General features: G+C 41.8%; 1 protein-coding gene across 21 annotated transcripts in view; it reads left to right on the forward strand.

Moving 5' to 3' along the window:
* Slc8a1 (solute carrier family 8 member A1) overlaps positions 1-26,719 on the forward strand; it is a 383,059-nt gene that overhangs the window by 290,258 nt on the left and 66,082 nt on the right. For 13 of the 21 annotated variants that reach the window (XM_045137164.1, XM_045137165.1, XM_045137163.1 and 10 more), the window contains exon 3: positions 24,177-24,283. In XM_045137164.1, coding sequence (XP_044993099.1) covers positions 24,177-24,283 — 107 coding nt within the window. Of the gene's footprint in view, positions 1-24,176; positions 24,284-24,767; positions 24,872-26,719 lie in introns of all 21 variants that reach the window. The other 8 variants (XM_004660115.2, XM_004660118.2, XM_004660116.2 and 5 more) reach the window with 1 other exon arrangement.

Below are 26,719 nucleotides of genomic sequence, written 5' to 3' on the forward strand. Positions count from 1 at the left end.
ACCTGTTCAGTATGAGTCAACATTCACTAGTCTTCTCTAAGACAAGACATTGGCTCTGCCAAAAGGGATGGAGTCATTGAAATGGGGCTAATCCTTGGTCTCGCACTGGTTGGGATTTGTAAATTTAATTAGCTAATGGACTGCTGGCTAACAGAGATGTCCATATGGTTGTTTTCCCTTCGGCTAAGGGCAAAAACATGTAGTCACTCCTGCTGAAAATTCAGTTGCATCGTTGTTATTGTGGCTAGTCTCCATTGGAATAGAAAACACATCTGAAATATCCTGGCAGGCTTGTAGAACTTTTCTGAACTTTCAAGCTTCTATAAGCATTGCACCTGGTAATTGCATAATTCTTATAAAAGAAGTGGCAGGTTAAACCACTCTTTAAGACATGAGTGTAACCCAAATGCAAGGTGTTTTCTGAACAACCCAGCATGGTGCCTGAAGAGGGTCTGCAACAAATTGCTTTTCAATCTGAATCCATGTGTTTCAAATGTCACCCAAAGAACACACGGCTCTTTCAACATTTCCTGCAAGCCCACCCCCCTTTGAAATTTAGCTTGTAAAATTGTTTTCAACCTCTATCGTGTCAGAACGTAGGTATTTAGATTAAAGGAACGCCCTTCCTCTACCAGCACTTAGCAGTTAATACTTCCAATTTATTATTGAATTGGCATGTCCATGTGTTGTCGTTATACACTTCTGGGTAGGGGTCCTGAAAAATATGCTTGCCGCTCCCTTGGGCCATTGATGGAAGGTTTCACCATAGGCATGTGACAGAATGACATTCTGTTGTTGTCCTCCAAGCTGATGATCTCAGAATAGTTTGTGGATGTGGGACATTTTCTGTTCAGGTTTGGCTGGCAACACCCAGACAATGAACAACACCAGTGGTGATATGCGATGTTACAGGAACAGTGTGTGTGATTTCCAGGTGTACTACAGTGACGCCCTCTGCTTATAAACCACCCAGTCTTCTGTGCCCTTGACTTTGTTTATGTCTCGGAACCTCTTTCCATCTGCTGGTCAAAACTATGTCTCTAGGTTCATTTCCTCTAGCATCCAGAATGCAGTTTCCACTAAGTGATATTTGGAAAGAGCCACAAGTAAGCAGGCTACAGGGATCTAAGTGGAGTGGCTCTATCATTGGGGAAGGCAGCTGCCATTTGTTTTATGGACTAGGAGCAGTTGGCTCAAGACCATTGATCCCAGGTGACTGTCCACGTGGGCTGTAAGCCAAACTTGGCTATGGAGATGCTGAATTCTTTAACGTAGCCTATCCTTGCAGGGACACGTTCTTAAAAAATATTTGGGGCTGGAGAGATGGCTTAGCAGTTAAGGTGTTTGCCTGCAAAGCCAAAGGACCTCAGTTCGATTCCCCAGGACCCACGTTAGCCAGATACACAAGGGGTCGCAAGCATCTGGACTTCATTTGCAGCGACTGGAGGCCCTGGTGTGTACGTTCTCTCTCTCCCTGCCTCTTTCTCTCTCTCAAATAAATAAATAAAATAAAGCTTTAAAAAAAAATGTGAAGTTGCTTAGGTAGATGCTATTTTGGTTGGCATGAGCATCTGCTGGGAAAGCCAGCAATATCTATCTGGGCCTAGAGACAATGTCTTAGTCACAAGCACATTCTTTGAGACAAGAGCTACATCGCAGCTCATGAACAAGTGAGTGGTTAACTAAGTGGCATGTTGCCTCTGCAGACCCTCGGCTCCACTCATCACACAGGTAGATTCTGTCTCCCTTCGGAGGTTTAGTTCCACTGATTCCATACCTTGTGAACGTTTTGCTGTGGTTTCTATAGATGCTTTCCAGAGTAGAGAGGATGGTATGAGAGCAGACCGTTAAATAATTTGGCTCAGTAACTTGCCCAAACTGGTTTCTTTTCTTCTCAGAAATACTAGGTACAGCAGACAGAATTTTGTTTTCAAGTTGTGAACAGGTTAGAAACAAGCACCCTTCAAAGTCAGAAGGTGCTAGGGGGAGTGGATCTGCAGAAGTATGACAGTAAATTCAGAAAATAAAGAGGCAATTTACAAATTTGAATAATGATAGCTTTATAGGGAAAGGTGGACTCACAGCTATATCTGAAAGTTCTCCAGCTATATAAAGGTATGGAAGGAAGCCACTGAGCGTGAAGGGCGAAGCATCCCTAAGTGTTCACAGCCAGTTCCCAGTGAGAAATGTTAACATCTTCCCATTCTTCTCGACTCCTGCTATTTACACCATGATGCTGCGCGAACCCTGAACACCCATCCTGTAAACGTGGTACATGAGAAAATGGTCCAGGAAGACACCCATGTAAAAGAGCACATTTTGTGTTCCAACATTGCCTATGGTTTCCCCCACCCCCGAAGTAGGGTCTCTCTCTAGCTCAGGCTGATCTGGAATTCACTATGTAGTCTCAGGGTGGCCTTGATCTCACAGCGATCCTCCTACCTCTGCCTCCCAGTGCTGCTGGGATTAAAAGTGTGCATCACCACGCCCAGCTTTGGATTTTTTTTTTTCCTTTTCAATGTGAATACTGAGGATTTGAACTCAGAGACTCATGTTTGCATAGCCAGCATGTAAGCCACAGAGCATCTCCCAGATCCCACATTTCTTTATTTTGCTTTAATTCCTTTTTTTGTTTATTTGTTTGTTTGTTTGTTTACCTAGGTAGGGTTTCACTCTAGCTCAGGCTGACCTGGAATTCACTCTGTAGTTTCAGGGTGGCCTCCAACTCACAGTGATTCTCCTACCTCTGCCTCCCGAGTGCTAGGATTGAAGACGTGAGCCAGCACACCCAGCTTTGTTCCAATCTTTTCCTAAATTTTATGTCCATGTACCTTGAATGACATGAACCATGTCAGCATAATTCAGTCGGGACGTCTATAAGCCTCTAACTTTAGATGTTCAGAATAGGTTTTCAGTACAAAGGCGACGCAGCCATTTGGGAAAGTGTATAGATGACCACACTTTCAATCTAGACCAGTGCCTCTCAGGAGGATGAGAGGTGCCAGGGTTCGAATCTTGCTCAGGTCATGTAGGTCAGTCTAACTACTCTTTCTTACCTCAGAAATATCTCTTATTTGGAATAATACACAATCTCAAGTTTTGCACAAAAAGAAATCAGAGGGCGCCGTGTTGTCTTACATGAAGTGAAGTCTTGCACGCGCTGCACAGAGATAGGTAAACGTGATGTAACCTAGCTGCCGAGGGCCCTGAGGAAACCATAGCCCCTCCCATTGTTTGGGTTTGGCAACTCCTCTGGAAAGATCTAACTCACCCTCTCCATGACAGTATACAGAGGAACATTAGTGTGATGTATTTAAGAGTGATGTAAGCTGAGTTTGTTATGAAAACAATGTAATTTTAACTTTGGAATGACATCTGGTCTATGTCACAGCTCCATCAGTAGAAAGGATATGGGGAGTGAGGGGAATGACTGGTTTTGCCAAATATGGCCACTGATGACTAATGCTCCGTCCCTTTCCTACTTCCTCTGTTAAAAACCAAAGTTACCCCAGGCGTGGTGGCGCACACCTTCAATCCCAGCACTCGGGAGGCAGAAGTAGGAGGATCACCAAGAGTTCGAGGCCACCCTGAGACTGCAGAGTGAATTCCAGGTCAGCCTGGACTAGAGTGAAACCCTACCTTGAAAAACAAACAACAACAACAAAAAGATAGCCCTGGCACGCTCATTCTTTCCCTCTGTCAAATAAATAAATAAAATTAAAATTAAAAAAAAAAAAACAAAGCTAATTACAAGAGCCAAATAGGGAGTCCTGTCAATTTCACACTGATCAATTATTAAGTAGAATCAGCAACATGTGTCAAAATTAGCATAAACTCTTGGCCTGAGACTTTGTAACTGGGTTTTCTAAACAAGAAGAATTTGAGGGTATAGTTTCCTTTCAAATACCATAGGACCGTTTTCTCTGTTGGCTTCTCAATTTGTTATACAGTCCTAGAAATGCAGAGGGATTTTCGTGTGTGTGTGTGTGTGTGTGTGTGTGTGTGTGTGTGTGTGTGTGTATTTTAACAGAGGGGATGTTTGCATTGATAATTTTACATGATCTTCAAAGCCTCCTTTTGTTGCCACTTGCGCTGAAGAAATATCTGTTTTGTTCAAACAACCCCAAGGACAGGCAGGGTTTTGATCACCAGCAGTGTCATATAGATAGAGTGTACTTGGGTCCTTCTGGAAGGCTGTTCTCTGCAGTGCAGTCCTGAGGGGTTAAGAGGATGGGGTGAAGGAGGGCAGCCGGAGGACAACAAGTCCTCTGAGTTCATCCAAAGCCCCCCAAAGTGAGCAGCTTCCAGCTCTCCCTTCCCTAGAATTACCTCTTCTTTATGTCTACTTCATATATTTTACGCATGGTTCTGTGATTGCCTTGTGCCTATGTCTCCCATTAAAACCATGACATATTCATTCTAGGAGAAACTACATACTCAATGACATTTTAATTACTTAAGATAGAAATATTTTTAGGGCTGGGGAAATGGCTTAGCGGTTAGGGCATTTGCCTGTGAAGCCTAAGGACCACAGTTCGATTCCCTAGGACCCATGTAAGCCAGATGCACAAGGGGGCGCACATGTCTGGAGTTCATTTGCAGTGGCTAGGGGCCCTGGTGTGCCCTTCTCTCCGTCTCTCTCTCTCTCAAATAAATAAATATATAATGAAAACTATTTCTTTTTAAAAAATTATTTAACTTTATCTTATATTTTTAGGTAAATAATCTCAAAGACCATCAATAGTTCTTTTGCGGCAAAGGCCTTACCTTTGTCAGGAGTCAGCAAGTAGTTTTAGAAGTCTGGACCTGACTTGAACTTTATGGTTCTCTTTCTTCCCCACCTGGTCAGTTGTGATGGGTACCCTTGGGTATCATGGATTTCAGTTTGGAGACAGAGAACTGACAGATCTAGCAGTGTGGACAAGAAACCCTATTTCACCTCCAGGAAAGCCCAAGAGCCTTGCCAGTGGAACTCACCCAGAACCTCATAGACAATCCCACTCGTCTGGTTCCACAGAGAGGGGATAAAAGATGTAAAATGGTGAGAAAAAGAAATATTCAAACATGAAAGTCTTGGCGATCATGAGTTTTCCTCTGGATACCCAGGCCTCTCCCACTGTGACACTGAATTATGCCTGGTAGTTCTTGTTTAGAGTTTTGGGAAATAAAAATAGACCCCAGAACATACCCAGCAGAGAGAGAGAAGATACCAGCCAGAGGAGGTATACAGGGGAGATCTGTTAAATGGGGAAAGTGCCTCATTTCGTTGTAACTAGCTGCCTAATTAAATGAGGTTCTCAGGCTGTTTAATTCATAAAAGTCAATGAATAGGTGAGAAAATGAATTGATTTCTCAGAGGCTGGCAAGTCCTTCTTAAGGAACATTTTTCTTTATGGCATGTTTGGCGTTTGTGGTTTACAAGCTCCATTTCCAGCCTCAGACACTGCGCAATAAGATCCTAGCTCCATCCCAAGACTCCATCTGTCACTGCTGCAAACGGTCTCTGGTCTCAGAGACAATAACATAGCTGTATGCGTGCGCAGACAAGGGACACCTCAGTAAGGGCTAAATTCACAAGGAGGTATATCACTATTAAGTAAGTTCCTGATAATTATTTTACCAAGCCCCTCACAGGGAACTGCAGAAATTACCGTGTCAAGCAAAGTTGCTTCAATTCTACAGTTAAAAAAAAAAAAAAAATCAGGTCTGGGCTGGAGAGATGGCTTAGAGGTTAAGGCGTTTGCCTACAAAGCCAAAGGACTCAGGTTCGATTTCCCAGGACCCATATAAGCCAAGTGCACAAGGGGGCTTATGCGTCTGGAGTTTGTTTGCAGTGGCCAAAGAACCTGGAACACCCATTTTCTCTCTCTCTCTCTGAAATAAATAAATAAAAATAAAATATTTAAAAAATATAGATCAGGTCTGGTTTCATTGTCAGCCACAGATGTGTGTGTTAAGTGCAGGTGCCTGTCCATGACATCCTATAACGGAAAATTTTACAGGCTATAGAACAAATTGATCTACCATAAAAAACACTCCCAAGCAACAGGCTTTATAGACTTAACAGAGTAATCCCACACTATAATAAATGGATGTTTACTACTAATCAATATGCTGAGAGAAAATTTATCTATTAAAAAGGGAAAAATCTGACAGAGCTGCAAAGAGCCACCTTTTTCATCCCCTGAATATGATAACTGAGCAAGCTAAGACTGTGTTATGGAAAGAAGCCAACTTCCATGAGCTATGCTAAGGCAGAGATTGAGAAACAAACCTCGAGAGACCAAGGTGTTTGAGGCCCTTTTCTTAATGGCATTTGCTACTGAGCCAAAATCCTGGGGATAGAAGCAGGTCTAATAAAATAATGTTTTCCTAATGCAAAAAAATATTGATGGATCATTTCATTAGATTTATTAGGGAGGTTTGTTGGCAGTAAAAATTAAAACAACAACAACAAAAAATAACCTTGCTTATTCTTCATCTACATATCCAGAAGTTGTGAGCAGCTGGTGTCTCCTCCCCTCTTTTTTTTTTTTAAATTTTTTATTATTTATTTATTTGAGAGCGACAGACACAGAGAGAAAGACAGATAGAGGGAGAGAGAGAAAATGGGCCCGCCAGGGCTTCCAGCCTCTGCAAACGAACTCCAGACGCGTGTGCCCCCTTGTGCATCTGGCTAACGGGGGACCTGGGGAACCGAGCCTCGAACCGGGGTCCTTAGGCTTCACAGGCAAGCGCTTAACCGCTAAGCCATCTCTCCAGCCCCCTCCTCCCCTCTTTTCTGTCTTCCACTTTACTGTGGTAGGAAGGTGAGCTTTCATATACATTAACCTCTCGTTCAACCATTTAATCTCCACCGCGGATATTTATTCCGCCAATATCTTCACGATGCATCCCATCATGATTGGATTAAGTATGTCAATGCAAGAATGTAGTAATTTCCTTTTATTTTATTTTCTTATCCACGTTAGTGTGCTGGAAGTTTCTGGAAGGACTGCTGGCATTGAAAGACACGTTTGTAAAGCCAAAGTGGCTCATCTGTGATCCCCAAGGAGCCTATGACAATGGGAGGCGGAGCCAGGAGAATCCAAAGCTCATAGGCCAGCTAGTCTGTTCATTCCTAGTCTGACAGTTTGTAGTGGTGTTACACGCCTTTAATCCCAGCACTCGGGAGGCAGAGGTAGGAGGATCACTGTGAGTTCAAGACCACCCTGAGACTCCATAGTGAAGTCCAGGTCAGTCTCGGCTAGAGTGAGAACCTACCTCAAAAAAAAAAAATAAAAATAAAAGAGACCCTATCGCAATGAAGATGGAGTACAGACACCCCAAAGTTGTCCTCTGACCTCCACACACACCCTGTGACACACACACTAAGTAACTACATAGATAAAGAAAACCGCCTAACAATTGATAATTACCAGAGAAAACTTCTTTGATATCAATTATTTCCTTTGCTTTTTATATTAACCCTGTGAGTAACATCATTTTTTCTCCTTTTACTTTTGATGAAATTGAAATTTAGACAAGACCATCCTTCTAGAAAACATAAATCTGTACAATAAATGAGAAATTCAGACCCCATGTGTTTGTGCTACTGAAACTACAGATTTCCTACAAAATTTGCAAAATAATTTTAATCATAAAAGCAATGTTCTTTTCCTCTAAGATTATACTTGGGTCAAAAGTTAAGGTCACAAAGAAGGCTTGCTTTTTAGCAATAAGAGGACCGTACACATAGTGCAGTGTAAACTTTTAAAAATTTGAAATCCTGCTTATCTGTTTCCCCTGCAGTAACTGATCACCTCATGAGAAAGAAGCCCATGATGAATCCAAGAATTGCTCACCAAGTGCTTTCACTGTGTCTCTGCGTTCTGTAAACCTGCCGTGGTTCTATAAAGCTTAACTGGAAAACTTCCATCACAAACAAGAATCATCAGAAGGTGGGGGGGGGAAGCAAGGCACTTTTTTTTGTTTTGTTTTTTTTTTACTTCAAATCCAATCAAGTCTATTCTGGTTTTGCTTAATTTAGATTTTAAACTTCAAATTACAGGTATCCATAAACAGCTAAATTGTCTCCTTGCTAATTTTGTCTTCTGATGCTTGCGTCTAAAGTGCCTTGGGTCCCTCCTGTTAAAAATATGAGATTCAAATGCCTTTAAAGCTGAGAGAAATACCCATGAAAGAGGTAAACATTCTAATAAGTGCCGTAGTGAAAGGTTCATTAAGAGTCCAGGCAGTGAATAGCTTGGTTTTGCAGAGTGGAAGGGCACAGCAGGAAGTACTGGGGGTACCTTACTGAGACCCTTGATATTTATTTTCTAATACCTGTGGATTCATAGCTTATATTAGGTTTAATTCTTATCCGTGTGATCAGCCACTTGGGGGGTGTCTTCTCATATAGAGGCACATTGCCCAGCATGCTGAGAGCCTTGTCACTTTGCTATAAAACCGATTCCTTCCCTAGTTACTGCCTTTGAATTAAGAACATTGAAATTCCTTTAAAAGTGGATGGATCTTTTCTAAGTAGAGTCTGCGCTCACACACACACACACACACACACACACACACACATACACTATTATTCAGTCATGGATATTCAGTACAAATAGCTCCCCCTTCAGGTCCTTTCTTATTTGGTGGTCAATGTGCACTGACACACCAGGACCCAAGTCGAAGAAGATAAAAATGCAACTGAGGGCAACTAACTCCTTGGACCACAGGATAAGACTGTGATTTGGTGTTTGGCTGTTTATTATTTTATGTTGACTCTTCATTCATCATTCATGTGGATATGGTAGGTTTGTTTCAGGTCAAAGACCCACAGGCCATAATCTTACATAGCTGTCCTTACTAAAGGAAGTCCATTTTTCCACTGTGTGAACAATTAAATTTATGAAGCTCACCCCGCACGCCCGCCCAGCATGTTGGGCAGTAATGACAAGGCAGTGAGTTACAGAAGCAGTAAAAGATGTGTTTCCTTCTGAAGTTAGCATCAGATCGTAGTTCATTAAAAGGAGAAGGAGGTCAAGACAAGTTTACTATGAAGACTGGTAAAATGGATTCCAGCAGTACCAGAGAGGAAAAACAAACAAGTAATCAAATACAGGTATGGGAGCTTACACCGTCTGGAAATGATCACAGAATTCACTAGCTTGAGACATTGGCTAATGGCATTGAATTTCAGTTTGCTCACCTGTGTAATGAGAGCTGAGCAGGGAGATTTCCAGGAAGAGGAGGGAGTGATTTTTTTTTTTTTTCTTCTACTCTAGAAAATGGACTGTTTTAAAAGGCAAGGCCTAAATTTGAGTGAAAATGACTAATGCCGTTTTGATGACAAAGTAGAAAGTCACTAAGCACTGGGATTTTCAAGTGATTAAGTGGCAGAATTGCTTGCTAGGAAGCAAACATGAGACTTGGAGTGGAAACCAACATGGCTTCCAGGGCAACAACATTGGCAGATGAATCTTGAAAACCTGCCTGAAAAAATAATCCAGAAATTAATAATATTCAAGGACAGAGTTTCTATTTTTCCAAAGTGGACACACACACAGTTTCCAATTAAGATGAGAATGTCCATAAAATCTAATATGAAAAGGGATGACGGTGGTTACCATCCACAGTTGGAGTCAAGAAGAATCAAGCATTTGATGAAGACTGAAAGGAAAAAAAAAAATCAACATTCCCTGTGAAAGACTCATTCCAAGTAGTTTTTCCATAGAGAAATGTCAAATGAACATAAGATTTTGTTCTAGCCACTACATTAAAAGATAAACACTTTCTTTTCTGTTTAAGAGAGAGAAAGAGGGAGAGAGAGAGAAGGAAAATGGACATGCCAGGGTATCTAGCCACTGCAAACGAACTCCAGATGCATGTGTTTCCTTGTGCATCTGGCTTATGTGGGTCCTGGGGAATCGAACGCAGATCCTTTGGCTTCACAGGCAAGTACCTTAACTGCTAAGCCATATCTCCAGCCCTTTGTTAAGCATTTTAATATGCATTGTTTCCATTAGTGCTTACAGTAATTCATTGAATTAAATACTATTATTCTAGACATTGTACAGAGCATTAGAAGGAAATGACTAATACATGCAACAAGTAGAAAGTGGAAAGCAAGAACCTGAAAAAGTTATCTTAGGTCACTTTAACCCACTGATTAATAAGGAATTACTCTGAGCCATGGTTCCATTAACATGATAAGCAATTATAACTATAGAGATAAATTAAAGTTGAAATAATATAAACTGTCTAGAGAGCTTCTTAAAAGTCCCCTTTAGGGGGAAAAAAAAAAACTTGAGCCCAACTTGCTTTTGAAACCTTTTACTCCACCTAATAAATAATCATGGAATATTTTTGTTACTTATATTTTTACAAATCATGAGTCTCCACCACAAAAGACAAAATTAAAATCTGAACATTTTAAAATGTCTATACCACAAGGCCACAAATATTGATTGCTTTATTTAATGCAAAATAACAATTAACTTTTAGATACAAAATAGAAATATGATATTCAAACATCCCTATCATTCCACTACTTATAGATCGATACTGGCTGTGAGAGCAAATATCTACACTATCACTCTAAGAATATGTAATGTTCTGAGCCGGGCGTGGTGGCGCACGCCTTTAATCCCAGCACTCGGGAGGCAGAGGTAGGAGGATCGCCGTGAGTTCAAGGCCACCCTGAGATGACAGAGTTAATTCCAGGTCAGCCTGGACCAGAGTGAGACCCCACCTCGAAAAACCAAAAAAAAAAAAAAAAAAAAGAATATGTAATGTTGATACATGCATAAAGACTGATGTGGGCTGGAGAAATGGCTTAGTGGTTAAGGCACTTGTTTGCAAGGGCAAAGGATCCAGGTTCAATTTCCCAGGACCCACATGAGCCAGATGCACAAGGTGGTCCATGCATCTGGAGTTCATTTTCAGTGGCTAGATGCCCTGGTGCACCCATTCTCTCTCTCAAAATAATTTTTAAAAACTAAGAATACCCAATTTATCTCCAGGTGCTTTTATAGCTGGGTATTTCTCTTTTTTTAATGTTTTATCCATTTATTTATTTATTTGAGAGAGAGGAAGAGGCAGAGAGAAAGACAGAATGGGCATCCCAGGGCCTCCAGTCACTGCAAATGAACTCCAGATGCATATGCCCCTGTGTGCCTCTGGCTTACATGGGTTCCAGGGAATTGAACAGTGGTCCTTAGGCTTCACAAGCAAACACCTTAACCGCTAAGCCATTTCCCCAGCCTGGTCTCTCTTTCTTATAGAAGTGCTTTCACGACTTCGAGTTGCTGTCCTGCACTATTCTAACCATGCGATCCTTCTGTTGTTTCCTCAGAAACCCTTTACTTTGAACCCTTCTAGAAATATGACAAGGGAAGAAGGGTCAAAGATAGAAATAGGAACATGGAATTTGGATAACCTAAATCTGTGTTTCAAGGCCATGGTCCCTCATATTTTGGCTCCAGAATAAACTATCTCTTATCCCCACAAAAAAAAAAAAAAAGGTAGATAGGGCTGGAGAGATGGCTTAGCAGTTAAGCGCTTGCCTGTGAAGCCTAAGGACTGCAGTTCGAGGCCCAATTCCCCAAGACCCACATTAGCCAAATGCTCAAGGGGGCGCATGCATCTGGAATTGGTTTGCAGTGGCTGGAGGCCCTGGCACGCCTATTCTTTCTCTCTCTCTCTCTGCCCGTTGCTTTCTAATAAATAAATTAAATTAAAACAAAAAAAATTTAAAAAAAGAACTAGTTTCTGGAAAATGTCTAATAGCAACCCAGAAAAGTTCACAATGAACAGAGCCATTGGAAAGGAAGACAAGTAACCACCTTTGAAATGCAGCAGAATCAATTGTATTTTGACTTTCAATTATTATAAAAAGGCTTTATTATTATTTTTTTCTTTAGAGAAAGACTGAGGTCATTATGTAGCCCAGCTTGGGGATGAACTCAAAATCCTCCTGTCTCAGCCTTCCAAATTCCTGGATTATGGGCTTGTACCACCATGCCTAGCTTCCCACAAGACACTCAACAGCATCTTGTCTAGATAGTGCAATACATTTTCAAATAGTACAGTTAAAATCCTCAAATAATATACAAATAGGCAATAATAAGTTAAGAAATTCTGTATTTGTGTGTGTGTCTCTTTCAAGTCATGAACCACATTTTCTAGGAAACAGAAGAGATCTCATAGGTTTTTCTCCCCCATCCCCCTTTTTTTTTAATAATTAGATTTTTTTTTTCAGATATGTAAGGGTAACTTTTCAGACTGTAGTCTGTTCCCATGTTTCCTGAAGGGCTTTTGTTGTCCCCCTTTCTTTGTTCTGGTTTGTCCTTTGAGACAGGATATCTCCATGTAGCCCAGGCTGGCCTGAAACTGGCTCTGTAACCCACGCTGATCTCTGAAGTCTCTGATCTTTACTACTTCAACCTTCTGAGCTCTGGGATTACATATAGGAGCCACCATATTGTATTTATCTTTTGAAAGTAAAACTGGCCACTGGAAGCTAACAGGCAAGAGACCAAGGGAGAATTTTATATGCTCCTATTTTTCATCGACAAAATCCTTTCCATTCAGTTAAAATGTGAGCAGGGGAACAGAAAACATGACGTGGTCACTGTGGAAACCCCCCCCCCCCAGTGCTCCCCAGTCGCCTTGGAAAAAGCAGGATTTTAGCTGTCTTTGCCCCTTGCTCTACTTGAAGCAATGACTTCAACTACCAGTTGAAAATGAAAAGACAGGATTTTATCACTTTAGCAGCTGTCATCTTTGGAGTCTATTTAAATCACAGAAAAGTACCATCGCTGTTTGCTGGGGCTTCTGCTTTGAGGCTTCAGAAAAGAGTAGACCTCAGAACCCCTGAACACACCAGCCAGTGGTGATGGGGAGCTGGGAAGGAAAGCAGAGGATCTTCATGCACTTTTTTTTATAAGATCAAGGTCCTGCCCTGGGACGCTTCAGGACATAGGATGCCATCCTAAATTGTATGTGCTCCACTATTGCACTCACTGTCACTGACACGACAGGGATCACGTCACTTCCAGACCTGATCCTCCACCGTCTGCCCAGCACCACCCGACCCCCACCCTTCAGGTGGCTTGGTGAGCCTGTAAAAAGAGCATTGCAAAGCCCTCCATGACTGCCCAACTAGGCAAGTGCTCTACTAAGCTACATCCCAAGGCAATTTTCAACCGAAAACCACATTGCCTGACAGGTCATAGCCTTTTACAAAATGATTTTTGTGCGTTCCTTTATACTGTTTGATCTCTACGACAACCTGGGAGGTTTCATTATCCACATTTCATAAGCGATGGCACACGCTATTTGATCCTCACAGCGCTGTGAATGTACAGTCAGTGGAGTGTGAGTTTCATTCATCTCATTTGATAAATTATAACATTGATATTTAGAAAGGAGCCAGAGTGCATCCAAATACCTCAGCCGGAAAGTGGCAGGGCCAAGCAATGAACCCAAGCATTGGAGTTTTATGCGCCTGTCATTTTAATACTAGGATCCATAGATTAAATCGTCAACTCATGCTTTTTTTTTTTCTGTTTCTTAGCATGGAATATTTAGCAAATTCCCAGGTGGAATCTATGCCTAATGTTTCTTCTCAATCACTTAAAAATAATGTGAAAATATAAATAGAAACAATATGAATAGCAACCTGTTCTTATTTGGAATATTTACTAGACAAGAGCATTGATTTAGGTCACTGGCAGAAAATGCCAAGAGGCTATACAACATTTTACCCTGCCTTTCCCTTTGGTTAAACAAGCAACTCACCAATTTGTTTGTTTGTTTGTTTTTAAATAGTTTATTTATTTACTTATTTTTATTTATTTAGAGAAAGAGAGGCAGACAGAGAGAATGGGTGCCCCAGGGACTTAGGCCATTAGAAACAAATTCCAGAGGCATGCACCACCTTGCGCATCTGGCTTACATGGGTCCTGGGGAATCGAACCTGGGCCCTTTAGCTGCACAGGCAAAACGTCTCAACCGCTAAGCCATCTCTCCAGCCCACCAATCAGTTATTGAAGGGGGGAGGAGGAAGTCTAAAAATTCACCAGGAATTTCAAATACGTGATACCAAAGCATCCCAGAGCAGCCTTCTCATTCCTTGTGAGTAGACAGAAATGACTGGCCACAAGCCAGCTGTAGATGCCTGCGGTGATGGCAAAATGCCTTCCTCTTCAAGGGCAGCAGACAAAACCTATGATTAGAGTCTTTTCCTTTCCTTGTCCCGTGTATGTCATGAAGGGAAATGCTGCTTCTGACATTTTCATCCTGTTCTGTACTTGAGGGAATAAAAATAAGCTTAAGAAAGCCAGGCCTGAGGTTAGGAGCCACCAGAAGTGCTTAGCATGTCAAAGCAGAGCATCACTGGCTCTGAGCCTGGAGGAGGCAGGCAACGTGAAGGATGCTGGGGAAGGCCTGCACCTAGGAGCAGCTGCGAGGCTGACAGACACGCTTAGCATCCATGCCATGGCTTTGTCTGTCTCCTGGCAGGCAGCGCCCTGTTTCTGCATGGCAGTTCTAGCAGCATCCAGAAACTTCTCGCTGAAAACACCAAGTGTGCTTACAGCAGTCTCTCGCCTGTGGAAGCGTCCTCTTTCTAAAGACTGTGCCTTACTGTAAAGTGGCTTTTGGGGGCTGGAGAGACAGCTCGGCCGGGAAAGTGCTTGCTTCACAAAGATGAAGACCTGAGTCCAAACCCACTGTCCTCGTAAAATGTAAGACAGGGAGGCGGGTCCTTGTACCCCTGGAGCAGCTAGGGGAAGACAAGTGGATACGAGCTGCTCTTTGCTCAGCCAAGTTAGCCTAATTGGTATGCTCCAGCCCAGGGAGAAAATGGCTCAAAAAGCAGTGGGTGGTACCCAACAGGAGCCTCACACACACCTATTCACATATGGGCACGAATACAGGCTTATTACCCACACGCAGTTTTTTCCCCCAATGACGGCTCAATTGTGATAAAACTCACATATCACAGTATGCAATAGAGTTGAAATATACATTTCAGTGGGTTTCAGTATGTTCAAAGAGTTGGCAAACATAGCTCAAATCAACTTCAGAACCGTTTTGTTCCCCAACAAGAAATTCCATATCCGATTTGGATTCACCTCACTCCCAACTTGTCCTCACATCCTGCTCTGTCACTGGGGTACTTTCTGTCTGCGGATTTGCCTTGAGCTGGGCTTTGGGTGTGTACGTGAGATTGTACGTGCATAACCTTTTGTGCTGGCGTCTTTCGGTTAAACTTTTCAAAAGATGCCCATTTTGTAGCAAGCAACAATTCTTCCTTCCTGTGCACTGCGAGCAGTCCTTCTTAAACAAAGGGCACAAAACAAATGTTGCTTCAGAGAAAAGAAACAAGCCAGGCCTGAGATAATAGCCACCAGAAATGCTTAGCAGGTCCAAGTAAGTCTAGCAATAGTCCTTTAGCCCAAAGGAGGCTGGCAGCATTCTGTGGGTAGATTATTCCAGATTTGGGGGTCTTACAAATAGTGAGGCTACGAATGTTCATATACAAGTTTCTGTGTGGGCACTGTTTTAATTTTCTTTGCCACATACCCATAACTAGAGTTGCTAGGTTCAAGAGTAACTTCAGTTTTAAATTTGAGGTTTCTTCCTAAGTGAGTGTTACACCATTTTCTATTTCTACCACTAGTCTATAAGAACCTCAGTTTATTTATGATTATTTATTTGTTTATTTACAGCCAACATGTATCACCACCTCTGGTTTTGGGTGCACCATTCTAGTGGTGTGACTTGGTATCTTACTGTGGCATTGATGAGCTTTTCTCTGACGGCTGATAATGTGGAACACCTTTTTCACGCATTTACTGGCCATTTTTCTTCTTCAGTGAAATTCAGACTCTTTGCTCATTTTTGATCAGTCTACTTACTTTAATTGTGGGATTTCCCCTCAAACCCTTCATAGCAGGCACGTATTAGACCGAATTCCAAACTTGTCTGACCAGATGAGATTCTGTGACTTCCGAAGTTTCCTGGTTCTGTGTGGTCAGTCCTGGGTCACTCTCCTATGAGTTGAAGAGCGATGCCCACTTATGCACCTGTGGAAAGTTCTAGTTCCAATCGCATGGCCTTCCACAGACAAGGCCCAGAGACTCTCCGGGGGGGGGTGGCAGGAGAGAGGAGCAGTCGCCTCTTCCATAGCTACTGTTGTGTCAAACATATCACCAGAGTGTCTACTGCTTTGCTGAGAAGCAAATTACTCTCCGTGAGTGTAAACTCTGCTGCCTGAATGCCAAAGGTGTTTCCTCACCTGTGATGCTAAGGCTCCTGCTGAGACCAGCTTTTCTTGAGAGGAGAAAAACAACAACTTGAAGTAAACCATGGAGACATTTCTCCCATGGTGGGTTTCAACCTACACTGATGTTACATTGAAAACGTTTAGTTGACGACTTTCCCACCATTCCACCTGTTCTTTATTGCATGCACTCTTACACAACAGGCTGTTTGTATGTTGTGGTTCTCCACTGGACAGTTCCCAATCCTGAATGCTTATTAGGATAATCGGAAACACTTTTAGAGACTGCAGTGCAGGTGATGGGAAAATGGGTTTGTGGATAAAGCACTTGTCAGAGAAGCAGGAGGAGCTGAGGTCCGATGCTCAGCCCCCGCCTCACGCTGCCCTGGTTAGCCACGTCTCAGGAGTCACGTTCAGCCCCGCGGGGACACACGTGAAGGCTGGGCAGGTATGGCTGTCTACTAGTATTCAAAGTGCTCCGGAGGTGGAGAAGAAGGATCCCCCCCGCCCTCCCCAGCACAAGCTGGCTCACTAGCCTAACCTGAGAGATTGTGTTTTAGTAAGTAACATAAAGAGCAGTCAAGGGAAGATCCCAGATAAAACCTCTCCACACACACAAACTCCTACATGCACAAGCATCTGCAAAATGAATAAAGAAAAGCAAAGAAGTAGGTAGAGATCAATTGGTGAAATGTTTACCTTATGGCCTTTCAAGCATGAGGATCAGAGGGTGAGCTCAGCCCCAGATCCCGTATGACAATGCCAGGCTTGGTAGTATTGCTTGCAATCCCAGCACCGGGGTAGTGGGAACGTGAGGTCTCTGGGGCTCATTGACCAGCCAGTCTACATTAATCATTGAGCTCTCAGCCAGTGAGAGATGCTAGCTCAAAAAAGAAAAATGCTCATGGTTGTTCTCTCTCAAAACAGTGTTTTTTAAAAAAAGGGGGGGGGCACTTGAGAGATGGCTTAGCAGTGAAGGTACTTGCCTGCAAAGCCTAAGGACCCAGGTTTAATTCTCCAGGTCCCACATAAGCCAGATGCACACATCTGGAGTTAATTTGCAAAGGCCAAAAGCCCTGTTGTGTCCATTCTCTCTCCCTCTCCCTATGCCTCTCAAATAAAACAAAATTTTAAAAAAATTAGGAAGAAGATGGCATTCTTGAGGAAAAATGGTGACAGTTGTCATCTGTCCTACACACGCACACATCAAAATACTGTATTTATACTGGGTCCCCACAACTATTAAGTATGCTTTAACTGATCTGGAATAGATGCAGAGGTTTTTGGTTTGTAGTGCTCCATGGTGATTCTAATGTGCACCCAGGTTTCAAATAAACCCGACCATCACCAGTCTCTGAACTTACTACCCAACTTAATAAAAGTACCAATTTGTATTTGTATTAGTGCTTCTCAGACTTAACCATGTACAGGAGTTACATGGAGATCTTGCTAAAATTCAGATGCTGGGCTGGAGAGATGGCTTAGCAGTTAGGGCGCTTGCCTGCGAAGCCTAAGGACCCATGTTCTCCATATCCCACGGAAGCCAGACACACAAAGGTGAGGCAAGCACAAGGTCTCACATGACCACTAGGTGGCGCAAGCATTTGTAGTTCAATAGTAGTGGCTAAGGCCCTAGCATGCCAATATTCTCTCCCTCTCTCTCTGAAATAAAATAAAAAATAAATAAATTTACATGCTGACTGTGTGGGTCAGGAAAGGGCCTGAAGTTCTACAATTTCATCACACAGTCTTGAGTTATGCTGAGCCTGATGGCCAGCTCCTCAGTCCTCACAGTTGGCTAGCCCCTGAATGTTGATAATTTCTTATTTATTTATTTATATTTGTAAACAGAAAGAAAGAGAATGAGAGTTACCTATACCACTTTGTACATGTGGCTGTAAGTGGGATACTGGGGAATTGAACCCAAGCCATTAGGCTTAGCAATCAAGTGCCTTTACCTTCTGAGCCATCTCTACAGGGCAATATAATATTTTATGTTTTTAGTTAAGATTTTATCTCCTCAAGAATTAAGTTCACAAGATAGCCATGTGCACGATATGTGCTGCAGTTCTTCCAAAAATAGAATTCATGTCAGACGTCAGACCTAGAATAAAATATTTTTTTTTAATTTGAATTGAAATTGTGTCATTTTTCATAAAGCTATCTTTGGGAATAAAAAGCTCAAGATAACAAATCCTCTTCCAATTTTGGGGGGATTGATCCAGGTTCTTTAACATGGTCATAAAATCCTGCATACTTGATTAATCCAGGCACATGTAGTTGAGCACTGACCAGGTCACTGCCAGGTGCTAGCCAGTAATTGGAGCCAGTTGCAGGAAAAGCAACAGATCTCAAATGCCACAAACTTCCCTGAGACTCGTTTACTCTGCAAATTTTGGGGGACTAAGAATTATTTCTAGAACTGTTAGGAAGCTCCATGGATTAAGACATGGAAAGTGGGATGGAGAGATTAGCGGCTAAGGGCCTTGCTTGTAAAGCCTTAGGACCGGGGTTCAATTCCCAGTATCCACATAAACCCAGATACACAAAGTGGCACATGTGTCTGGAGTTCATTTGCAGTAGCTAGTTGTCTGGCCTGCCCATCTCTCCTCCCCCCTCCCTTTCTCTCTCTCTGTTTGCAAATAAATAAAGTTTTTAAAAAAAGAAATGGAAAGTGTCCATTGTTATGACCCTTGAGTATGCCTACAAAGAGATCAAATCATTAAGAGAACAAAAGGCCATTGTAGCATTGAAATATGGGAAATCCTCACTAAAACCTTTTGTGAGAATTTAGAAAGGAGCCACTCATTCCTATCCCTTCCACTTTTAAGGACAAGCTTAGAACAAAGGAACCTACAGGACAAAGTGAGGCTTCAATTGCAAGAAAAGACCTTGATGTCACTTTAGCTTAATGAAGATTAAAATATATTTTGGAAACATTTGTCTTTTTCAGACCCTAGTAATAAATGCATGGGTTTTTTTTCCTTCCTCACTAACAGATATTAGATTTTTTTCATTTGTCTGTTTAATGGGTTTAGATCCTTCAAATAAGAGACTGAGGAGTAGCATATAGGTGTTTGGCTTGGTTTTGATACATAAAAGACACTGGAAATTTTTTAAAAAGGTTCTGTATTTTTCCACTAAATAACTTATTAACCAATATTTTTTCAAATTTCTTTCTTTAGAAATGAAATGAAAGGTCTATAAAAATTTTTGCCATATTGAAAACTGTTTAAACGTGGTCATGAGCTTTGTAACTGTTTTACTGATTTCCAGAAAATACAAATTTTGTCATGAAATGTTTTAATCGAAAGAGATGGAAAGGAACAAGTGAATTCTCCTTACTTCCTTTATCATGGTGGTAAAGTGGCAAGATGCCCGTTTGCCTATTTGTTCCATACCAGTGCAATGCACAAGTTGTGTTTGCTTGAAGAGACGTGTTCCTTCTTGTTCTGGGTTTGATTTTGTCAGCCTGTCAACATAAAGAAATGGCGACATCTATCTAACAGCTTCCCACTGGTGACTGGAATATCATAGCCAGCATGCATCTGTGACCTCAGGGAGACAGACATGCTATTTGTGTGATGATGGGGCATATTCAGGGGACCTTCAAGCTCCCTTTTGTCCTTGAGACACAATTTCCTACTTGCAGAAACATGGGGAACCCAAACATGCTTCTGCTGATGAGCCAGCAAGGATAGGCAGAGTCTTCACCGTCCAACCGCAATCCTGTGACATGTTCTCCAAAAGGCGAGAAGGCAGTTGGATTGCATACTCAGTGACATGTTCCCTTAAAAAAAAATAACAATGTATAATTTCACCATTTCTACTTTGGCTTTGAGAAGTCACTCTAAGCAAAAGGGGAATATTACAATGCTTTCTTCATTTGACTCTTGATGTAGAGGGCTAACTCATCAGGGCTGGCTTCATCCTGCCACTAGAGATTGGCTGAAATGCCCCTTTAATAATCACATTTCCTATTAATAGCTTTACTGTGTGAGAGAAGCTAAATCAATATATAAATTAATGGTTTCTCCTGCCAGGGGCATTATTGATTCTGCTACTAATGATTTTGAAATGATATGCCATTATGCAAATGTCATCCATTTTATATGTCTTCAGAAGGCTTCTACAGATGTATTTCTTTTTCTTCCATTTTCATGCATTACGGTTATCAAATGTTAAGATATGTTCTAAGAATCATGATGCTAATGAAGACTGATCGCTTAATGACAAATTGCAAATGTGTATTTCACTAGGCAAGCAAATTTTATAGGCTCTGTAACTATTTTTCATACCGCACAGGATAGAGGAAGCAAAGCTATTAAAACAATTCAGAAAGAACTACGATGGTGTGCAAAGAAACGACATGACTATGGTTTCAGTTAACTTGTGAACAGGTTGTCACGTGTCCCTCTGGGCACACAATCAGCACCCTTGCTAAACATACTAGCAGAACCACGCCACCCACCTGACTCTGCTTTCATGCTCCTTAGTCTAGTAAGCTAGGTGATGAGATATGGGAAGAGTATTTAAAAAGCCAGGTATTTTATAGAATACACCAAACAACATTGCTACATCACTCTTGCAATAAGGGCATTCCAGGTTGAAGTTTTGAAGTGCCTTCATCATGAATGTTGAGCCATCAGTCTTAAGGATTTAACCCCACTTTCAGTTCTCTTCACACTTCCTCCCTTGGTCTCCTGATTCTGTTAGTTTTACCTGCGTTGTACAAACATAGTTTAAGATCTCAAGAATATAAAGTACAAAATAATACCTAAATATCACAAATTTTGGAAGCAAAGAAAGAGACATTTGGTCCAATTTTATATATATATATATATATATATATATATATATATATGTATATATACACATACATATACATATACATATAGTAAATTTTCCCTCACATAAGCAGTAAATCCAGTTCTGAAATAGAAAGTGTACATATCATTGTTCTTTTCTATCTGTCCTTTGCGAGTTCTTGTAATTCAGGGACAAACAAAAATATCACAGTTTCATCTGATCAGGATGATTTTTTTTTCCCCACATAAACTAAATAGATGAAATCCAAGGTAAGAGTTCTAAACAATGAGGCAGGAACCATTCACTCTGTATGTGTGGTGCACGTAGGACTTTGTCATACTGTTGGCAGTTTTGTATCTTCTCTAAAATTAGTGATTGTTGCATTAGTTATTATAAATATTCACTTAGTAGTGATAGTGTTCAAGATAAAAAGAAGTGATACCTGTTGGGGTTATGGTATCTTAGAAGTGAGAAACTAGGATAATAGGGGAACTGTGCCTTAAAGTAGTCCTACCCACGCTGTGGCTCTTACAATCCTTCTGTTCACAATTGAGCCGTGTTCCCTGAGCCATGGCAGGCCAGTTAGCAGTCCGGTTTAGTGTTGAGTTCTTCCTAGCCTCTGGATGTCTGCTTCGACAGGTTTTGATTAATAACCATGTTAGTCACCATTGCCCTGGAGCTGGTTGTCAGGCAAGCAGTGAGAGCAGTGTTCACGGTGCTGCTTCCTCTGCAATTTCTCCTGGGCCCAGATTGGATAGAAGCGGCATGTCTCGGGGCAGACATTTAGCTTTTTATTTTACTGATGGATCTTGGTTTTCCTCTGTTTTCTCTGTCCTTTATAAAATAAAACAGTCTCCAAACCAAAGTGGGAACAGCTTGTGTTTAAAGGGATATACAAAGTTAATTGAGGGACTTTTTGATATGCAAGCCCACACTTCTTCTCGGTAAAGCAGTGGGACCGTCTCTCTAAATCGATGAATTTCCTGACAGTGGGATTCTAACTTGGTTTCCTGTGCCAGATATGAGTTCTCTCACACTGGGCAGGCCTCGTCCAATCAGAAAACAGATGGTTACCCGCAGAGGCCGCATGCCACCATCACATAAGTATGTACTTCTTGTTCAGCTAGTTGATTTTTAGTAGTCTGCAGGGTCTCCTGCTTATTCATGCTGTTGGTAACAGTTGCTTTTCAGAAGCTCCCACAGGGCTTTCAAGAACGATTAGGACTTGCCAGAAGGGAGCTAGTTTCCCTTTTGGTTTCAGAGCGGTATTCTGATGCCCTGTGACTATATCTTGCAGTGTCTTCAGCAACAGGGTCTTGCCTTTTAGGTCTGGCAGGTAATTGTCTTGGAAACTTTCATGGCTATCTATGGCCAACAGCTCACTGTAAGGGGCAACCCAATGCTGAAAATGGAATTTACCAGCTGGAGTCTGTGGTTTTAAGGTTAAGATTTTTTTTCTACCTTTTGCTTGGACTGTCCTCTTATGGAATGCTAGCCAGAAGGAGGGTTTCTGTGGAACTGATTCATGTTCTCTTAACTTCTGTGTCCTTTTGCTGAGAAAAGGAGAGGTCACTATGAGGCTCCAAACAGCCAGGGCTGGCCACTTTATCCTGTTTCTGTGATGCTCAGGCAGAAAAACAAGAGTTATGCAGTTGGCTCTAGGGTTTTGGAAATCCAGAGAATTGAAAGCAACTTCTAACTATAAATTAATAAGAAAGAAAACTGATACTTGTTAGCAAGCATTTGCCTAAAGGAAACTTGGTATCTTTTGGTCAACAAAATGAAAGCAAGATTATCATCAACCTCTTTGCAAGAAGGCCTAGAAAATGCTACCCAAATTAATGCATGTCTTGACCCTTAACACTTCTATAAAAGTAAGCATATTGCTTTGAAAGCTTTAATCAGAAATATCTTGGTGAATCTTATTTTTTTAAATATTTTATTATTTATTTATTTGAGAGAGGGAAAGAAGCAGAGAGAGAGTGAGCATGCCAGGGCTTCCAGCCACTGCAAACGAACTCCAGATGCATGCGCCCCCTTGTGCATCTGGCTTATGTAGGTACTGAGGAATTGAACCTGAGTCCTTTGGCTTTGCAGGCAAGCACCTTAACTGTTAAGCCATCTCTCCAGCCCTTATTCTTTTTTTAATTTTTGTCTAATCAGCATTTAGAGTGCTCCAAGTAAATTGTAATCCTCAATATTTTTTAATTAAAAAGGTCACATGCAATTGATTCTTTTCAGTGCCATCAAGAGTTATGCCTGATATTGTTGCTGGCAGTTTGGATCTGCCTATTTCAATTTGTGCTTCTTATGCCCCTGTTACTTGCAGCCATCCCACTACAGGGCAAGAACTACCGAAAGTTGGATGGCAAGAAAAGTTCTTGAAACACCTTGATGTAGCTCTGAAGTTGGAAAGTACTGTAGATAGACTAGTCAGTGACACTTGAAATTCTACTTTGGGAAGAATACAAATAATTACATCATGAGTCCTCCCCCACCAGCGCATCCTACTTCAAAACAGCTGTTTGGAGCACACAGCTCCCATGTTTAGGAAGGAAGACAAAACATGAAAACTTTTCCTGCCATCAACTAGATAGAAAACCTGACTAAGAGGAGGGCAGCTCGACTCTAGGACTCTGGGTGGAGAAAGAGAAAAGAATCTGTATTTTCTTTTGTGGTGTTCTTTGCATTGTTTCAACACAATGTTGTGATAAAAATATTATGTTTGGAAATACAGTAAAGCTCAGCGAAGGACAAAATGGCTCTCGAACAACATCTCTGTTAATATTTTGTCGTGCTTTTATCAGTTTGTTCAAAAGCAGTGGATTCAGGACCACAGCTCAGACAACACAACCACCAAGGCCTTTACTAAATAAGTACATTCTTCCTCCCTCCCTATGATCTGTGTTTTTCTGTCCTTCCTTCCCATGATCGTGACACGCTTTCAGTGTTGAGTACTATATTTTTATCTCTGTTTATCCTCGACCTCGGGCAGGAAGCGACCCATTCAGCGACTCGTCTAACCTTGCTCTCCTTTTCTCTCTTCTTCCCCCCGCCCCCCTTGTCCGTCAATTCCTGTCCTTCTCTGTTTCAGCAAAACAATATCAGTCAAGGTAATTGATGATGAGGAATATGAGAAAAACAAGACCTTCTTCCTTGAGATCGGAGAGCCCCGCCTGGTGGAGATGAGTGAAAAAAAAGGTGGGGTAGCTATGCATCGGCTTCTGCCAGCCTGTGCCCTTCTGGATGCCAGCACTCTTTGGAACAAGGCTGACAGTGCACACATGCCCCCGTCTATGTAACAGGGCATAGGTCTTTAGGCCTGCACCCCCCTCGCGAGTCTAAAAGGTTACTTTCTTCGGGACAGTAAACCACGCTGGCGTTGCTGGGAAAGTTGGTACAGCTAATCTGCAAAGGTCCCAAGGAAGTTAACTTTCTGACTTATTTTGCAAGAAGCAGGAAGATTTGGTGCAGGGATCTGTTAGCATGGAAAACTTAATGTGGCCCAAGAAGGAGCCCTCCGCGTGCCCCCCACCCTGCAAAGATGCCCTTTTACATACACGTGGAGGTCCATGTGCTGCCAATTCTCCCTCCGTAACATCACCGTAACATCCAGCTTGATGGACATAGAGCATGAGTGTGTGACGCCAACCATTTGTTTTGCCTCTGTCTTGTGTTCCCACAGGAAGATCATTACCATTAGAATATTTGACCGTGAGGAATATGAGAAAGAGTGCAGTTTCTTCCTTGTGCTTGAGGAACCAAAATGGCTAAGAAGAGGCATGAAAGGTGTGAGAGTATACAAAGACATACCAGCGAGAAATTGTACTCCTCTCTCTCCGTGTCTCCTTACTCTCACACTGACCTCGCTCCTCTTCCTCAGCTCCCGAGTACTAAACTCCATTGCCTCTGAAGCTTAGCAGGTTCATTTTCCTTCCCTAACCCACAAGTGCACCAAGCCATGCCCGTGGTCTCCGGGAAATGCTGACTAACCTTGACCGCAAGCAGATTTGATCGTGTTAATATTGTTTAATATTAGGAAAGACTAAAAGAGATTTCTGTAATTCAGAAATTGGGACAGAAAAGAATGTGCTCAGCTCTTGGCTACTTGATGGGCACTTCAAAACGTGCCCACAAAGATGAAGTCTCTCTCTCTCTCTCTCTCTCTCCTAAAGTGGTAGAGATGGAACCTACCTCTAGCTTATCCATCGTGGCTCAATGAAGCTGGAAGAAAAACTACTTCATACCTAAGAGTACACAAATCTAATAGAAACTTACAAGAAATTTCAGGAGAATTCACTAATTAGGATTCTTTAGAGGACCCAGCTTGGGGACATTTCCTGTCTGCTTTATGGTTTTGAGACAGAGATTTATGTAGCTAAGGATGATTCGGTACCCGTGATCATCTCACTTCCATTCCCCAAGTGCTAGATTTACACGTGTGTGCTACCGTGCACAGCCCGATCTTGTTGTGTGTTTATTTTAAATAATTAAGGGCTGGGATGACGGCTCAGTTAAGAGCACTTCCTGTGAAAGCATAAAGACCTGAGGAATCCTAAGAGACCTCTCTGGCGTTTGACTCCCAGAACCTACATAAAAAGCTGGGCATGGCCACAGTATCTGTAACCCCAGTCCTGTGGGGAGCAGACAAACACTAGAAAATCAACAGGGCTCCGGGACAAAAAAGAAAGAACAAACCAGCAAGCCTTGGGATCAATAAGAGACTCTGGTATGAGTAAACAGGGATAGGAGAATAATGGACGTGGGTACCAGATCTCCAGCATACCCAGCCACAAATGAGTACCTGGGTCTCCACATAAGCAGACAGCACACATTCACAATAAAATTAGAACAAAGATCTGAACGAGTAGTGTTATCAGTAGTCTATTTTTTTTTTAATTTTGGATTTTTAAAAAAATTTTGTTAACTATGACATTTAAAAGGCACGATAAGGCTGGGCATGGTGGCACATGCCTGTTATCCAAACACTTGGGGAGGATGAAGCGGGAAGAGTACAAAAGTTCAAGGCTACATAGCAAGACCCTGCCTCAACACAAAACAAAACAAGGGCATCATATAGATTAACCGATGGCTGTACCAATTGCATTTAGTTGGAATGACAGGATCTTTCAGTAAACCTTTTTTACTATTTTATTTGTATCTATTATGAGAAATAGACAAGAGAGAATCAGTGCACCATGGCCTCTAGCCACTGCAAATAAATTCTAGGCGCATGCACCACCATGTGCATCTGGGGAATTGAACTTGGATCCTTAGGCTTCGTAGGCAAGTGCCTTAACCATTAAGTCATCTCTCCAGCCCTCAGTAAACATTTAACTTTGCCTTAAGGCATATCCAGCTTATGGTACAAAATTTATTTTTCCTTATATAATTAATAAAATGTTACTATGAATAGTAAAAAAAAAACAAGAGTACCATTGTAACTAGATTTTACTTATAGTTTTAGGGAACACCTGAAAAGGAAGCCAACTTTCCTCTGTATCTTCCATTTTCTATCTGTTTTATATTTGATAGGGAGAGACAATAATTTTATAACAGCTTTGCAGAGAATCCTTTCTCTTAAATTATTATTAGGGTTTCCCAAAATTATTCTCTAATAATGGCCAGTCCAAAAGA

Source organism: Jaculus jaculus, chromosome 18, assembly GCF_020740685.1.
Source record: "Jaculus jaculus isolate mJacJac1 chromosome 18, mJacJac1.mat.Y.cur, whole genome shotgun sequence".
Lineage (NCBI taxonomy): Eukaryota > Metazoa > Chordata > Mammalia > Rodentia > Dipodidae > Jaculus > Jaculus jaculus.